We start from the raw sequence: 18,508 nt of genomic DNA, 5'->3' as shown, positions 1-18,508 counted from the left end.
AGGGCACGTTGTATTTTAATTACGCAAGGTGGCACTACGACTCTTTAGGGCGACTACGCATCGCGTGTCGACACGGCGCGGGGTGAAGCCTGTATGGTCGTGAGTAGTCGCCCAAAGAGTTGTACCTTTTTCTGGTCGCCACTGGATTTTCAGCATGTTGAAAATTTTCTATGACCTGCCGCGACTATGACGGGTGCCGGCAAGTCGCCGAAAAAACTTGCGTAAGTGGGACAGGCCCTTTAGATCACTCCTCGTCCTCCTGCGCTCCAATGTTCAAACTAATGAAACTTGCACTGCAAAGCCTTAAGACCTTGGCAAGTTTTTGGTTCGAAGGAAATTTGCAAACTTCCTAACCCAGTGTTGAATGAAAATATTAACAGTAAAAGCTGGGATTAGTGGAGGAATAGTGTAAATGAGTGGTTGATGTTCAGCAGGGGATTGATGGGCCAAAGGGCCTGTGTTCACTCTCTATACTAACTGAATGTTAACGTCCTTCAATGATGTTATTGTTTTGTTGTCGGTACATATGATGATTAGACACTCGTGACTACTAACTCCTTCAGAAACATAGACAATAGGTGCAGGAGTAGGCCATTCGGCCCTTCGAGCCAGCACCGCCATTCCATATGATTATGGCTGATCATCCCCCATATCCCTTGGTTCCATTAGCCCTAAGAGAATTAAGAGCTGTATCTAACTAGAAGGTGGTATGTATTTTTAAATATCACCAATACTCATTAAGGTGACTTTAGTGTGTCGAAAGGAACTGCAGATGCTGGTATACACTGAAGATGGAGACAAAATGCTGGAGTAACTCAGCGGTGCAGACAGCATCTCTGGAGAACAAGGGTGGGTGACATTGTGGGCAGTGACCCTTCTTCGTACTCTGAAGTTTGAAGGGCCCTGATGTGAAACGTCACCCATTCTTTTTCTCTAGAGATGCTGCCTGCCCCGCTGAGTTACTCCAGCACTTTGTTGAGCAAGGTGACCTCAGTGTTGAGAATGAGGACATTCTGTGAATCGTCATGTTTACCAAGGGACTGGCTTTGGGGGTAACACTTATGTCTGGGTCTTTGGGGGTACATTTGTGTCTGGGTCTTTGGGGGTACACGTGTGTCTGGGTCTTTGGGGGTACACTTGTGTCTAGGTCTTGGAGGGGGGGGGGGGGGGGGGGTTATATTCACATCCTTCCATGTGGTCTTAAACTGCTTGGGAGGTGACAGGCCTCTGCAGATGTTGGATTCCTGGCCAAAAAACAATGTGTTGGAAGAACTCAATGGATCAGGCAGCATCTGTGGAAGGAAATTGATTCGTGACATGGTGGTTCAGGAAACTATGGAATGATGATCAATTTGAAGAATGGTAGACCATGTCTCTCCAGACGACTCCACAGATTTTTCTAATTTTAGGTAATCTCGGTATTCCCTCTTTTCCCCCCCCCCCCCCCCCCCCCCCCCCCAAAAATCCTAGTCCCCCTACTACCCCCACCCCCCAAATCCCTAGTCATCTCTCACACTCTTCGCATCCCTTCGTTCTCACCTCTTCCCCAGCCAACAATGGGCCATTGTGGGCTCCACCCTTGGTTCATCTGTTGTCGGCCCTGATTTGTTCTGGCCTTTTCTTACCTCCAGTTCCCTCCCTGTTACTCTCAGTCTAAAGATGGGTCCCGACCAGCAACGTCACCCATCTTTTTTTCTCCAGAGATTTTTCACCTGGTGAGTTACTCTTGCACTTTGCATCCGTCACCCCTCCGCAGATGCTACCCGACCCACTAAGTTCCACCTGCACTTGGTTTTTATGATGTGCCTGAGCAGTTTTTGCGGTTGTGATTAGTTACGGAACTATTGTCATTGGAGAATTGAAGCTAATGATTCTGGGTAATGAAACTGGGGAGTGACAGCCCGAAGGGGCCTGTCCCACTTGGGCGACCTAATCCGCGAGTTCTGGCGAGTTTGCCCGCAACTCGTACTCGCAGCATGGTCGACACGAGGTCGTAGGAGGTCTTTGTAAATCTCGAGAGTAGTCCCCGCGTACTCGAGGCCACTGCTAGGTCGCGGCGTATTTATCAACGTTGAAAAAATGCCCGCAAGTAAAAAACGGTCGCCATGGAAAAAATCGATACTTTTTTTACTCGTAGGTTTAGTCGTAGTAGGTCGGCATGTTAGCCGTAGGTAATCGAGGGTAGTCGTAGATAGTCTTCATCACAGTCGAAGGAGGTCATCTTCACTCTCCACTATTCCGTGTCCAATTTTCCCGAAGTTAGTCGTAGCTGGTGTTCAACATAGTCGAAGGAGGTCTTCAAGATGACATCAATCAATCAATCAACCTTTATTGTCATCTTGCAAGCAACAGTTGTACAGTGCAAAATGAAAAGATGTTTCCCAGTGAATAGCGGAGCATCGCGCATGAAATTTAAAACATTTCACACATAATAACACTAAAAACAATCCAGTCCCTGATGGAACAGTATAAATAGTTAAAAGCAGGTAAAACACAATGTTAAATTACAATAAACCAATCATAAAAATGTCCGGGGCAGCTGATTTGAGTGGCCAGTGCCAGTTATTAAAGTATCCGTGCCAGCCGCAGAATCAAGTGACTGTGAGTACAGAGTGACTGTTTAGCAGCCTCACAGCCTGTGGTAGGAAGCTGTTTAGCAGTCTTGTAGTCCAGGCTTTGATGCTTCGATATCTCTTGCCTGATGGCAGGAGATCCAGGTGTATGTGGAGGGGGTGCAGTTTGTCCTTGGCAATTCTCACATTTCTTCAAAGTAGCAAGGACATTTCTTCAAACTCTCCTAAACTTTTCTAAACTCGCCAATTAGGTCACCCAAGCCCCTTTAGGAAGAAGATTTGTGTTTGTGCGGTATTCGTAAAGGGTAAACTGGTTGGTTTTGTTATCTTTGCTGTTGAAAACTGCTGGAAACGTAGATGGTAACATTGCCCTGTAAGGCTGGCTGTTTACGAAGGGGAAATGGTCAGCATATTAGCTTGAGGATGTGATTAGTGGGGTAGATGAAAGGAAGGCAATGAAGGCACTGTTTGGTTTTCCTAAACATTCGCTTGAGGTACTCCAAGGCTAGTACAGTGCGATCATTTAGAGATAGATACAGTGAGGAAACGAGCCCTTCGGCCCACCTAGTCCTCACCTACCAGCAGTCCCTGCACATTAACACTATCCTACACACACACACACACACACACTGGGGACAATTTACATTTATACCAAGCCAATTAAACTACAAACCTGTACGCCTTTGGAGTGTGGGAGTACTATATTGGTATGCTATAGTTGGTGGGTGATCAGGGTGGTGGTGGCAGAGTGTTTGACTTTAATCTTAAGGGCCTGTCCCACTTGCACGATTTATTTCCGGCGATTTGCCGACGCCGGCCATAGTCACGAGCAGGTCGCCGAAAATGTTGGCGATCCGGCGGTGACCAGAAAAAGGTACGACTCTTTGGCCCACTGCAACTCTTCAGGGCCCACTACTCACGGCCATACGGGTGTCACCCCGCTATCCGCGCAGTGACGCCCGTATGGTTGTGAGTAGTCGCCCAAAGAGTCGCGCCTCTTTCTGGTCGCCGCTGGATCTTGGACGGTTTTTTTTTTCTTTTTTTTTTTTTAAATTTCGCCGACCTGCTTGCGCCCATGCCGGGTGCCGGCAAATCGCTGGAAAAAAATCGCATAACTGAGCACGGGACTGAGTTTAATGGATTTATGGGACTGAGTCTTATAGAAACATATAAAAATTATTAAAGGACTGGACAAGCTAAATGCAGGAAAAATGTTCCCAATGTTGGGCGAGTCCAGAACCAGGGGCCACACAGTCTTAGGATAAAGGGGAGGTCATTTAAGACCGAGGTGAGAAAAAAAACCTTTTTCACCCAGAGAGTGGTGAATTTGTGGAATTCCCTGCCGCAGAGGGCAGTGGAGGCTAAGTCACTGGATGGATTTAAGAGAGAGTTAGATAGAGCTGTAGGGGCTAAGGGATATGGGGAGAAGGCAGGCACGGGTTATTGATAGGGGACGATCAGCCATGATCACAATGAATGGCGGTGCTGGCTCGAATGGCCTCCCCCTGCACCTATTTTCTATGTTTCTATGTAATGTACAAGACTTTATTGCCCTTTCTCTCAAAAATAAGGATGTGCGTAGGCACATGATAGTCTGGGTGGGCAGAAAATATAAGTGGTGCAATGGAAATTGGGGTTATCCATACGAGAACAGGGTGTGACCTAATATTACTTCACGATCTTGTCCTTCTATAGGAACATATTGATAGAAGGATTAGACCATACAGCCCCCCGTGTTGGCCCTACAATTCGGTAAGAACTCAGTTGTGTTTTTGGCCTTGGTTCTTCACGCCCGCATCCCTTGATTCCCTTTATTTAAAAACCTGTTGTTTTGTGTTCCTCTTGAATATACTCCGACTGATTCTTTTTAACCGCAGTTCCTGGTCCGTAAGTTGCAGCAATCCAAAATATCAAATTCGGCACAAAAGGCGGAAAAAGTTGGAGTAGAAAGGGCCTGTCCCACTTTCACGACCAAATTCACGACCTTTTTTTACTCGTGGACAATTTTCATCAGGCTAGAAAAAAACGCCCCGACCTACTTGATGCCACGAGTACCTGCGACTAACATCACGGCCTGCCTACGATCTCGTGACGACCATGAGTAGGAGTCGAGGGCAAACTCGGCAGAGGTCGTGAAAGTGGGACAGGCCAGGCCCTTAACTCAGCAGGTTGAGCAGCATCTCTGGAGGAGTTGGATGATCAGCCATGATCATATTGAATGGCGGTGCAGGCTCGAAGGGCCGAATGGCCTACTCCTGCACCTAATTTCTATGTTTCTATGACATGGATAGGTGACGTTTCGGGTCGAGGATCCTTCGAAGTCAGAAAGTGAATGTGGCGGAGGTGGGGCAGCGGTAGAGCAGCCGGGGACCAAATTTCGTACCGACTACGGGAGCTGTCTATGCGGAGTTTGTACGTTCGCCCCATGACCTGTGTGGGTTTTCTCCTGGTGCTCCGGTTTCCTACCACACTCCAAAGTTGCACAGGTTTTGTAGGTTAATTGGCCTGGTTTTAAAAAAAAAAAATGTAAATTGTCCCTAGTGTGTGTAGGATAGTGTTTGTGTGTGGGGGCTTGTAGGTCAGCGCGGACTCGGTGGGCCGAAAAGGGCCTGTTTCCGTGCTGTATCTCTAAACTAAACTGATTTTTATCCAATGTTGTGGAATCTGACCACAAAGTAGTTTAAACAAAGAACCTTTGAGAGAATGTAAAGAAATTTGTGAATGACGAATCCGTGTGTGTGTGTGTGAATTAATGTGCAGGGGCTGAAGAATAGGGTCAAATGACTAATAAATGCAAGCAATCAGCAAGGTAGACAGGTGGGAAGGCGAGGAAGGTTTAATATAGCTGAGTAGTGGTTAGAACAAACCGCAGATAGACACAGAGTGCTGGAGTAACTCAGCGGGTCAGGCAGCATCTCTGGAGAAAAGGAATCGCTGATGTTTTGGGTCGAGTCTCGTCAGACTGAGCCTGAATTGAAGACTTCAAGTCTGAAGAAGGGTTTTGACCTGAAACGTCAGTCTGCAGAAGTGTCTTGACACACAATTTCAATCCTCCAGAGATGCTGCCTGACCCGTTTAGTTACTCCACCATTTCTATTTTCGGCATAAACCAACATCTGTAGCCCCTTCCTACACGAGGAATAGTACAATATAGCACAAAACAGGCCCTTCAGCCCACAATGTTTGTGCCAATCAGGATGCCAAGTTTGAAGAAGGGTCTCGACCCGAAACATCGCCTATTCCTTCGCTCCATAGATGCTGCCTCACCCGCCGAGTTCCTCCAGCATTTTTGTCTACCTTCGCTTTTTCCAACATCTGCAGTTCTTTCTTAAATGCTCAAGTCATGCAAGCTTCTCAGACTGGATGGATAGGACAGCTTCAGACTGGAGGGATATGGACCAAGCGCAGGCAGGTGGGACTAGTGTAGCTGGTACACGTTGGCCGGCGTGGGCAAGTTGGGCCGAAGGGCCTGTTTCCACACTGTATCACTCTGACTCTATGACTATGACTCAGCGACCTCCGATATTTGAATCTACTTTTAAATAAGTGGCTGAAAGTTTTTTAATTACATTATAAATGCAATTTTAATTACAATTTAAATGCAGGGCTGGGTTGTGAAGTTAGCAAGAAGGCTTTGGATCTTTGCTCTGGCCAGTATCTGGAGTCCATGCTTCTAAACACATTTAGATTGAAGTACCAACTCCCACCATTGCTGCAGGGGACTGCTGGCCATCTCCTAAAGGGCCTGTCCCACTTTCACAACCTAATTCACAACCTTTTTTACTCGTGTACATTTTTCATCAGGCTAGAAAAAAACGCCCCGACCTACTTAATGCCACAAGTACCTACGACTAGCATCACGACCTGGAGTTTAGAAGGATGAGAGGGAATCTCATTGAAACGTGTAAGATTGTTAAGGGCTTGGACACACTAGAGGCAAAAAAAAAATGTTCCCGGTGTTGGGGGAGTCCAGAACCAGGGGCCACAGTTTAAGAATAAGGAGTAAGCCTTTAAGAACGGAGACGAGGAAACACTTTTTCTCACAGAGAGTGGTGAGTCTGTGGAATTCTCTGTCTGTGGAGGCAGGCTCTCTGGATGCTTTCAAGAGAGCTAGATAGGGCTCTTATAAATAGCGCAGGGGATATGGGGAGAAGGCAGGAATGGGGTACTGATCTCCTGCACCTATTGTCTATCGACCTACCTTTGACCTTGTGACGACCACCCTGCGAGTATGATTCCAGGGCAAACTCGGCAGAAGTCGTGAAAGTGGGACACGCTGAGTTGTCCTCTCCCCCCCCCCTCTATCCACTAACACCAATTTTCAACAGAAGATAGGCACACAATGCTGGAGTAACTCAGCGGGACAGGCAGCATCTCTGGAGAGAAGGAATGGCTGACGTTTTGGTTCGAGACCCTTCATCTTGAAGAATCTTCACGAGTCTTCCCGAGCTTACCGCATTTTTCCTGCCGTTAGCGTTGCGAGCCACTAAGAGACGTCCCCGGGCTCTGACGTACCCGCTACGTTCATTCTACGTGCTTACCACGAGTTTGATTTTGTTAACTCGGGAGAGCTCTTGAATGAACTCGTACAGTGGGACAGGGCTATTACTCAACGGGCGAGGCTGCATCTCAGGAGAGAAGTGAATGGGAGACATTTTGGATTCAAATGTCTAGTATGTATGAAACAAAAGCCGCACTTGAGTTATGGTTTCCCATTTTAGAAACATATAATCATGACACTGTAGCAAACGGCTCAAATTTAACCAAGGTTTAAGCACAGCCACAAATCCGGCTTGCTTTTGATTTGAAGACGGACGCAAAAAGCTGGAGTAACTCAGCGGGACAGGCAGCATCTCTGGAGAGAAGGAAAGGGTGACATTTCGGGTCGAGACCCTTCTTCAGACTGGGGGTCTTGACCCGAAACATCACCCGCTGAGTTTCTCCAGCTTTTTTGTGTACCCATTCCTTCTCTCCAGGTTTGAAGGTTGATTGGTCAAGTGAAATTGTAAATTGTCCCTAGTGTGTGTAGGATAGTTTCAGCGTGCGGCGATCACTGATTGGTGCAGACTCGGTGGGCCGAAGGGCCTGTTTACACGCTGTGTCATGGAGTGATACAGCGTGGTAACGCCCCTTGGCCTAACTTGCCCACGCCAGCCAACATGTCCCAGTGACAGGTCGTCCCACCTGCCTGCGTTTGATGCATATCCTTCCAAACCTGTCTTATCCATGTACCTGTTTCTTAAACATTGGGATAGTCCCAGCCTCAACTACCTCCTCTGGCAGCTTGTTCCATACATCCACCACCCTTTGTGTGGAAAAAGTTACCCCTCGGATTCCTTTTAAATCTTTTCCCTCTTCACCTTAAACCTCTGGTTCTCCATTCACCTACTCTGGGCAAGAGACTTTGGGAGTCTTTCAGGTTTATAGTATTCATTTGCTTTCTTCCAGCACCCCATCAGTTCTAGCCCCAAACAAGATACAGACTCTGATCGTCCCAATCCATTGAATGAATGCTCTAGATAGAGTTTATCTTTGCTAGTGTTTTGGATCTGGTCTTCCTCGCTAATCGGATTAAACAGTGATTTTAAGTTGCCTGATCTATAACCAAAGAACAAGGAAAATAGAACACAGCACAGGACTGGCCCTTTGGCCCATCATGTCTGTGCTATGTACAAAGCCATGTTAAACACACCTCCTCTGTCTGCATGTGATCCAGTCCGTGCATCTACAAGTCGCAGCGGTAGAGTTGCTGCCTTGCAGCGCCAGAGACCCGGGTTCGATCCTGGCTACGGGTGTTGTCTGTATGGAGTTTGCACCAGGTTCACCAGACTGATTCCTGGGATGGCAGGACTTTCATATGAAGAAAGACTGGATAGACTTGGCTTGTACACGCTGGAATTTAGAAGATTGAGGGGGGATCTTATAGAAACTTACAAAATACTTAAGGGGTTGGACAGGCTAGATGCAGGAAGATGTTGGGGAACTCCAGAACGAGGGGTCACAGTTTAAGGATAAGAGGGAAGTCTTTTAGGACCGAAACGAGGAAAACATTTTTTAGTGTTGTGAACCTGTGGAATTCTCTGCCACAGAAGGTAGTTGAGGCCACAGTTCATTGACTATATTTAAGAGGAGTTAGATGTGGCCCTTGTGGCTAAAGGGATCAGGGGGTATGGAGAGAAGGCAGGTGTGGGATATTGATTTGGATGATCAGCCATGATCATATTGGATGGCGGTGCTGGCTCGAAGGGCCGAATGGCCTACTCCAGCACCTATTTTCTATGTGTGTATGTGTCAAAAATTGCCCCTGGTGTTAATGTGCGGGGATCGCTGGTTGGCGTGGACCCGAAGGGCCGAAGGGTCTGTTTCTGCGTTGCATCTCCAAACTAAACTCTGACTGGGGAAATTGAAGTCATTGACCCATCTGCTGTGCTGACTGGAGCCAAATACACGAGCTCCTATTGATACATACCAGGAAGATGAGCCTGTTTACGAAGGAACTGCAGATGCTGGAAAATCAAACTCAGCGGGTGCAGCAGCATCTATGGAGCGAAGGAATAGGCAACGTTTCGGGCCGAAACCCTTTGGTTTGAAAAGTTTCTCCAGCACTTTAGTCTACCTAAATGGCGGCCCAGGATTTCAACACCGCGGGGCCTGGTGTCCAAGTTCGCCAGTGTCAGAGGTCCGGCCAGCGCGGCCTGAGAACTTTGGACATTGCAGTCTTCAGGGGGGAAGCGGCCGCTTCAGTCCAGGCCGCTGAAGAATGTTCACCCGATGCCGATGATCCAGCTTCGCGGCAGAGGGCCTGAGAACATCGAGTTGGCTGAGGAGGTCACATATAGACCCCGACCTCGGGTGGACTATGAGGGGGAGAACTGGATATTTTTAGTGCCTTCCCTCACAGTGAATTCTGCTGTGGGGGGACGTTTCATGTTGATTTCTATAGTGTACTGTTCTGTGTCTTTTTTTCTTTTTTTCTTTTTTCTCTTTATTGTTTTGTATGGATATATTGACATTTGGTCTGTTCTATTAATTTAATCAAACTCTGTAAAGCACTTTGGTTCAAATACTGGTTTTGTTGAAAAGTGCTATATAAATAAAGATTATTATTATTATTATTATTACCTAGGAAGATGAGCCTGTTCTTCAATTGCCCAATGTTATCAGTCCCGCAGTTTTAACAAGCAGCTGTTTTAGAAGGAAACTAGTAAAAAAAAAAAGAAGTCTTGCATTTATCAAATGATCTTCCAGCCCAGCTGTTGAGTGTATACAATTTGTCCTCGGCTTAGCCTGTGCGCAGTCCTTCTTCCATATGTGTGTGTGTGTCTTGGTTGGACTATTTTGTATTTCATCACCTCCGAATAGCAAACTGGAAGTTGTGCATTTTAGTCAAAACAAGTGGTGGTTTACCTCAACTTTTCTATGAAAGTGGTTATGTTCAGAAGGTTTAAATGATCCGGCAACATGTGGAGTCAATTTAAATCGATGATGAATCCCAGCTTTTTTAGAAGCTTGGAAGCCATGTTATTACAGCCTTAACATGGGGCATGGAATATTGTCTCGGTATCTCGCATTGCATTATTTAATCGTCCCCTGTTTTTCTTTCAGCCAGTCGGTTTTGTTACATTTGACAGTCGAGCTGGTGCAGAAACGGCAAAGAATGCGTTAAACGTAAGTACTCACCAATTCGTCACCTTGGGCCATTCAGTCAAACATCGAAACATAGAAAATAGGTGCAGGAGTAGGCCATTCGGCCCTTCGAGCCTGCACCACCATTCAATATGATCATGGCTGATCATCCAAATCAGTATCCCATCCCTGCCTTCTCTCCGTACCCCCTGATCCCTTTAGCCACAAGGGCCAATTCAATTCAATTCAATTCAACTTTAATGTCATTGCACAAATATGAGTATGGGTACAACGAAATGCAGTTTAGCCACATCTAACTCCCTCTTAAATATAGTCAATGAACTGTGGCCTCAACTACCTTCTGTGGCAGAGAATTCCACAGATTCACAACATTAAAAAATGATTTTCTAATCTCGGTCCTAAAAGACTTCCCTCTTATCCTTAAACTGTGACCCCTAGTTCTGGACTTCCCCAACATCGGGAATAATCTTCCTGCATCTAGCCTGTCCAACCCCTTAAGAATTTTGTAAGTTTCTATAAGATCCCCCCCTCAATCTCCTAAATTCTAGCGAGTACAAACCGAGTCTATCCAGTCTTTCTTCATATGAAAGTCCTGCCATCCCAGGAATCAGTCTGGTGAACCTTCTCTGTACTCCCTCTATGGCAAGAATGTCTTTCCTCGGATTAGGAGACCAAAACTGTACGCAATACTCCAGGTGTGGTCTCACCAAGACCCTGTACAACTGCAGTAGAACCTCCCTGCTCCTATACTCAAATCCTTTTGCTATGAATGCTAGCATACCATTTGCTTTGATAATGGCTGATTCGGGGGGCGGGGGAGGGGGGGGTCTCGACCCGAAACATCATCCGTTTCTTCTCTCCGGTGAAAGCCCTGTCCCACTGTACGAGTTAATTCCAAGAGTTCTCCCGAGTTTGCCCTGATTCGAACTGGGAGATTTACGGTAATGGCCGCTCTTAGGTACTCGGGGCTCTCGTGGACATTTTTCAACGTGTTGAAAGAAACTTCACGAGTCTTCCCGAGTACCTGCCGTTAGCATTCCTAGCCGCTAAGAGACGTCCCCGAGCTCCAACGTACCCGCTGCGTACATTACCACAAGCTTGTTTTTTTAACTCTGGAGAGCTCTTGGAATGAACTCGTACAGTGGGACAGGGCTTTTACTCCAACATTTTGTCTTGTCCTCGGTTTAAAACAGCATCTACAGTTCCTTCCTACAAATAATGGCTCTTGTATCCTGTCTGGATCCCAATGTAACCGTGACCACCTTCACACTATGAATTGTTCGGATGCTATCAGTCCCACGGGCTAAACGAGAGTCTCTGACCACCTTTGACTGCACACAAACCCCACCTCGACTCGGGATTTGTGGTGAGACTGACCATGCACACTCACATTCATAGAGCCATAGTGATACAGTGTGGAAACAGGCCCTTTGGCCCAACTTGCCCACACTGGCCAACATGTCCCAGCGAATGAAACGAAACATTGGGAACTCCGAATGAACGATGCAGTTGAATGGCTGCCGCTGCTGCAATGGAGGAGAGGGAGGGGTGCGGACAGGAGGGGGAGTCTTGTGGATCGAGCCCAGCATGTTTAAGTTGCATTAATTGTCACCTCCACCAATTGGTGCAGTGATATTTCAGTTGCCGTACAGCCAAAGAATAAAAAAAAGAACACAATACACAATAGAATTTAACGTAAACATCCCCACACAGCGGAATCAACGTTTCCCACTGGGGGAAGGCAATCGAGTTCAATAGACAATAGGTGCAGGAGTAGGCCATTCGGCCCTTCGAGCCAGCATCGCCATTCATAGACATAGAAAACATAGAAATTAGGTGCAGGAGTAGGCCATTCGGCCCTTCGATATGATCATGGCTGATCATCCAACTCAGTATCCCGTACCTGCCTTCTCTCCATACCCCCTGATCCCCTTAGCCACAAGGGCCACATCTAACTCCCTCTTAAATATAGCAAACTCCCTCTAACTCCCTATATCTAACTCCCTCTTAAATATATTCAATGTGATCGTGGCTGATCATCCCCAATCAGTACCCTGTTCCTGCCATCTCCCCATATCCCCTGACTCTGTTATCTTTAAGAGCCCTATCTCTTGAAAGCATCCAGAGAACCGGCCTCCACCGCCCTCTGAGGCAGAGAATTCCACAGACTCGCGACTCTGTGAGAAAAAGTTTTTCCTCATCGCCGTTCTAAATGGCTTACCCCTTATTCTAAAACTGTTGCCCCAGGTTCTGGACTCCCCCAACATGTTTCCTGCCTCTAGCATGTCCAAACCCTTAACAACCTGAGATGTTTCAATGAGATCCCCTCGAGTTCAGTCATCATCCTCATTGTTTACCTGTGTTTGGGGGCTTCGAGGCCTCTGCAGTCTCCGCTATGGGAAGCCCGATGTACAGGCCCTCTCGTTGAGGTCCCCCCTCATTCTTCTAAACTCCAGGACTCTGTGTCCAAGTTTGTTCAACCCGATGAAACTCCGATGTCGGAACGCAAGAACACGCTCAGCGGCATGCGCGGCCTTGCCTTCCATTTTGACCAAGGATCGTCCCTTGGCACAGTGGAGGCGCTGTGTATATTTAATATAGGCTTGTTCTCGACTCAAATGATCTGATCTTCTCCAAAGCCCTCCAGCTCCCGAGATCACTCTGAACAAAATTCCCTCAGATCCGAGAATCGCTGCCTTTTGAGATCGTGTGGCTGGAAAATCAAAGCTGAGCATCAAGGCTTTGAGGTTTGGCACGTCGATTGTAAACAACTGCTCCTGCCATGTGGCCTGTCTTCCAACTAGTAATAGTAGCTAGCAATCCTTCAGACAGGGTACGGGGAAATGGAAACGAGACTGAAGAAGGGTCTCGGCCCGAAACGTCTCCCCCAAGGACCCAAGCAGTCATTCCAGGTGCGACAGAGGTTCTCACTTGCACCTCCTCCAACCTCGTCTATTGCATCCGCTGCTCTAGGTGTCGGCTGCTCTACATCGGTGAGACCAAGCGTAGGCTTGGCGATCGCTTCGCCCAACACCTCCGCTCGGTTCGCAATAACCAACCTGATCTCCCGGTGGCTCAGCACTTCAACTCCCCCTCCCATTCCAAATCCGACCTTTCTGTCCTGGACCTCCTCCATGGCCAGAGTGAGTCCCACCGCAAATTGGAGGAGCAGCACCTCATATGGGCAGTTTACACCCCAGCGGTATGAACATTGACTTCTCTAATTTCAGGTAGTCCCTGTTTTCTCCTCCCCTTCTCAGCTCTCCCTCAGCCCAGTGGCTCCACCTCTTCCTTTCTTCTTCTGGATTAGACGGTATTCGCTCCAAGGAGGGGTTGGACAAACTTGGGACACAGAGTGCTGGAGTTGAGAAGAATGAGGGGGGACCTCGGTGAAATATACAGAATAGTGAAAGACTGGGATAGAGTAGATGTGGAGAGGATGTTTCCACTAGTGGGAGAGTCTAGGGCTGGAGATCATAGCCTCATAAATGAAGGACGTTCTTTCAAGAAGATGAGGAGAATTTCTGAATCTGTGGAATTCATTGCCACAGAAGGCTGTAGAGGCCAAGTTAGTGAATATTTTTAAGGCAGAGATAGATAGATATTTGATTAGTATGGGTATCAGAGGTTATGGGGAGAAGGCTGGAGAATGGGGTTAGGCGGGAGAGATAGACCAGCCATGATTGAATGTAGATGGGCCAAATGGCCTAATTCCACTCCCTATCGCACGGCCTTTTGAATATCTCAGTGCCTTGATATTTTGAAATTGTTCTGGACTTGACATGTTGTCTTTCTTTACACTAGGGCATCCGGTTCGATCCCGAAAACCCGCAAACGCTCAGGTTGGAATTTGCCAAAGCCAACACGAAGATGGCCAAGAGCAAGCTGATGGCGACGCCCAACCCCTCAAACATGCACCCCGCCCTGGGGGCCCACTTCATCGCACGGGACCCCTGTAAGTCGCCCCTTCCACCCCCTCCCCCCGCCGTGCGTTGATATGTGTTTTTTTTTTGTTTTTTTACACACGCACACTTGTGCAACCAGAAGTCCACTGTCAGCCACGATCCACGTCTGCAGCCCTGTTAACGGAGTCGGCGAGACGCGTTTGTGTGACGTTAAGGCTCGGTCGTTAGTGCATGGCGGTGGCTGGTGACGAGAGGAAATTAAGGAGAGCTCGTCTTTGTTTCCATCCCTAGGTCCCCACTGCTGCTTCCCACCGCCATGCTTTCTTCCGCCATTGGGATGGGATGCTGATCAAGAATTTCAAGGCCAGTCAGTACCACCCTTCATGTGGCCCAGAGGTGCGCTTCTGTTGTGGTGGATTGGTGTTCCACCTTCAGCTGCTTTAGAAGGATGAGGAGGCGGGGGGCCCTCATTGATAGCTGCCGAATAGTCAGAGGCCTGGATGTGGAGAGGATGTTTCCACTAGTGGGAGAGTCCAGGACTGGAGCTCATAGCCACAGAATTAAAGGACATTCCCTTAGGAAGGAGATGAGGAAAATTCTTAAGGGGTTGGCCAGGCTAGATGCAGGAAGATTGTTCCCGATGTTGGGGAAGTCCAGAACAAAGGGTCACAGTTTAAGAATAAGGGGGAAGTCTTTTAGGACCGAGATGAGAATTTTTTTTTTTTTTCACACACAGAGTGGTGAATCTGTGGACTTCTCTGCCACAAAGTAGTTGAGGCCACAGTTCATTGGCTATATTTAAGAGGGAGTTAGATGTGGCACTAGTGGCTAAGGGGATCAGGGGGGGGGGGGGTATGGAGAGAAGGCAGGTATGGGATACTAAGTTGGATGATCTGCCATGATCATATTGAATGGCAGTGCAGGCCTGAATGGCCTACTCCTGCACCTATTTTCTATGTTTCTATGAATGTCTTTAGTCAGAGGGCAGTGAATCTGTGGAACTCATTGCCACAGAAGGTTGGAGGCCAAGTCAATGGATATTTTTAAGGCAGAGATAGATAGATTTTTGATCGGTATGGGGATGATCAGCCATGATCACATTGAATGGCAGTGTTGGCTCGAAGGGCCGAATGGCCTCCTCCTGCACCTATTGTCGGGGGTTATGTGGAGAAGGTGGGAGAATGGGGTTAGGAGGGAGAGGGAGAGATCAGCCATGATTGAATGGGGGAGTGCCCCCCCCCCCCCCCCCCCCAGGATTTCCACCCCTGTGTCTGGGTATATAGCTAGCTGGCAGCAGTTCATACCCAAGAAACCATTATGCTGCTGTAAGCATTGGCCATTTATCAATGGCAAGGCCAGGATCTGGTGCCTGTTGCATGTATAGTCGCTGTACACTATCTCTGCACTCTTTGCTCATTGGGGATTGTGCTTGGGTGTTGCAATACTTTGAGCTGTGTGTACAAAACTAATTTTGCTCTGCGATTGCACACGTGACGTTAAACGATAAAGCACCATCAAGCCTTTATTAGTTCTGCAGCCGATAAAGTAACCTTCACGCAGTTTTTATTTTCAAAGAGCAACCAGGTGTATCCTTCAAGCCTTTCTCTCCCCACACTCCCAACCTAGACTCGACTCCACAAAGCTTCCCTTTCAGTTTAGTTTAAGAAGGAACTGCAGATGCTGGAAAATCGAAGGTACACAAAAGTGCTGGAGAAACTCAGCGGGTGAGGCAGCATCTATGGAGGGAAGGAAATGGGTGATGTATCGGGTCGAGACCCTTCTTCAGACCAAATCGAAGGAATCTGAAGAAGGGTTTCGACCTGAAACGTTGCCTATTTCCTTCGCTCCATAGATGTTGCCTCTTAAGGGGTTGGACAGGCTAGATGCAGGAAGATTGCTCCCGATGTTGGGGAAGTCCAGAACTAGGGGTCACAGCTTAAGGATAAGGGGGAAATCCTTTAAAACCGAGATGAGAAAAACTTTTTTCACACAGAGAGTGGTGAATCTCTGGAACTCTCTGCCACAGAGGGTAGTTGAGGCCACAGTTCATTGGCTAAATTTAAGAGGGAGTTAGATGTGGCCCTTGTGGCTAAGGGGATCAGGGGGTATGGAGAGAAGGCAGGTACGGGATACTGAGTTGGATGATCAGCCATGATCATATTGAATGGCGGTGCAGGCTCGAAGGGCCGAATAGCCTCTACTCCTGCACCTATTTTCTATGTTTCTAAGACTCGTCCGCTGAGTTTCTCCAGCATTTTTGTCCACCTTCCGTTTCAGTTTAGTTTACTGTCACGTGCAACGAGGTACAGAGTGAAATGCTTTAGTTGCTGCCGACCAGTCAGTGGAAAGACAATGCATGATTACAATCGAATAATTTGCAGTACACACATACATGATAAGAGGATAACGTTAAGTGCAAGGTAAAGCCAGCAAACTCCGATCAAAGATAGATAGTCCGAGGGTCACCAATGAGGCAGATAGTTCACGACTGCTCTCTGGTTGTGGTGGGATGATTCAGTTGTCCGAGCTTCTTCTTTCCGCTTCCGACGACAATCAGTGGGAGCCATCACGTGTCGCGATAGATAATGGTGATCGCAGAATTAGCTCGGGATACCTCCAGTCTCCAGCCTCCATGACGTGGACGTTTCTGCTATGGGGCCAGTTGCCTGACAACAACTGGGAGGCAACTACCCCTGTATCTGGAGGTGTGTGTTTTCACACCCCTATAGCAATTGAATAGGTGTAGGAAGGAACTGCAGATGCTGGTTTACACCGACAACAGATACACAATGCTGGAGTAACTCTTGTAAGAGGGGCCTCGATCGGAAACGTCACCCACTCCTTCTCTCTGGAGATGCTGCCTGTCCTGCTGAGTTACTCCAGCATTTTGTCTCGACCTTCGGAAGTGAATGGGGATAGAAATCCACTAGGAATTGAACTCTGAGCAGTTTGGACGGTTACTAATTGGAATGGTCTTGAATGTTACTGGGATGGAGCAGCTGGGTTGCCTAATTTGATCGCTGTTGGGCTGAGAGCAGAATACATTGGACCTTAATTAGCCTGAAGGACGGGCCGCACGATGTTTGTGGCGGCTTCAAGGTCGAGGGATAATGAAGGAAATCTACAACTTTGAGATTCCAGTTGTAATTAACTCCAATTGGGCAATTTTCACTGATTGCATGTTATGCCATTAGTTCCTTCAATGCATGGAGTTGCTATCAAGCTGATCTGATCTGTTTAGTCTTTTTGAAATGGCAGCAAGGAAACTTCTTATCCCCTCAGCCTTTACAACCAGTCCTGGAGGAATATTGAACCTTGACCACTTGAAACCAGTCAAAATAAGTTTGTCCCGATATTCCTTAACTGGCTTTGTAGATAGTGTGTGACTTAGGCCTGGAGTAACCAGTGGGGTTTCGTAAACTGGTTGGATTGTGGGACAAAATGTTTAAGAAAGGACTGCAGATGCTGGAAAAATCAAAGGCAGACAAAAATACTGCCTCGGCGGGTGAGGCAGCATCTATGGAGCGAAGGAATGGGTGACGTTTCGGGTCGAGACCCTTCTTTAGTTAATGTATTAACTATTTGCAACAAGGGTTAAGACTTAGGTTTTTATTGAAAGAGCAGTCTGTAGATATGACCAAATGTTAAATCGTGTGTGTGGCCTCTGTTAGATCTGCTGGTTAGATCTGCAGAGTCACCAATTGCTTAATTAGCCTGAAGCATTGGCAGACGGCCATCAAATTGGACGTCTTGAACTAATACTTAGATTATACTTGAAGATTGCACTCGAGATTAGTGACAATTGTCTAAATTGTTGCATTTATTAAATTGCACAGGGTCCCACAGATAAATTGGAGCTGACTGGTTTTATAATCTGTGTTGGTTTAGTTTGGAGAGATGACGCAGAAACGAGCCCTCTGGCCCACTGAGTCCGTGCCAGCCAAAGGTCCCTGTACAATTCTTTCCGAAGCCAATTAACCCACAAACCTGTATGTCTTAGGAATGAGGGAGGAATCCGGAGCACCCGGAGAAAACCCACGGGGAGAATGTACAAGCTCTGTACAGTCGGGATCAAACCCAGGTCTCTGTTGCTGTAAGGCAGCAACTCTACCACTGCTCTGAAATGTAGAAATCTTCAGATTCAGATTCAGATTCAATTTTAATTGTCATTGTCAGTGTACAGTACAGAGACAACGAAATGCATTTATCATCTCCCTGGAAGAGCGACATAGCAAACGATTTGAATAAATAATAATAAGTGTGGGGGGGGGGGGGGGGGTGGTGATTGGCAGTCACCGAGGTACGTTGTTGAGTAGAGTGACAGCCGCCGGAAAGAAGCTGTTCCTCGACCTGCTGGTTCGGCAACGGAGAGGCCTATAGCGC

The 18,508-nt window shown here is 47.4% G+C and overlaps 1 protein-coding gene across 4 annotated transcripts in view; it reads left to right on the top strand.

Moving 5' to 3' along the window:
- The window catches only part of LOC129713521 (RNA-binding protein with multiple splicing 2), a 92,908-nt gene that overhangs the window by 56,739 nt on the left and 17,661 nt on the right, over positions 1-18,508 (top strand). Inside the window, exons 4-7 of one of the 4 annotated variants that reach the window (XM_055662601.1) lie at positions 4,269-4,325; positions 10,179-10,241; positions 14,025-14,175; positions 14,417-14,521. In XM_055662601.1, coding sequence (XP_055518576.1) covers positions 4,269-4,325; positions 10,179-10,241; positions 14,025-14,175; positions 14,417-14,521 — 376 coding nt within the window. The remainder of the gene's footprint in view (positions 1-4,268; positions 4,326-10,178; positions 10,242-14,024; positions 14,176-14,416; positions 14,522-18,508) is intronic. The other 3 variants (XM_055662602.1, XM_055662603.1, XM_055662604.1) reach the window with 3 other exon arrangements.

The sequence above is a fragment of the Leucoraja erinacea genome, chromosome 36 (genome assembly GCF_028641065.1).
Source record: "Leucoraja erinacea ecotype New England chromosome 36, Leri_hhj_1, whole genome shotgun sequence".
NCBI classification, from domain to species: Eukaryota; Metazoa; Chordata; class Chondrichthyes; order Rajiformes; family Rajidae; genus Leucoraja; species Leucoraja erinaceus.
Note: the sequence above shows the minus strand (reverse complement) of the source record. Positions and strands in the feature narration are given on the sequence as shown.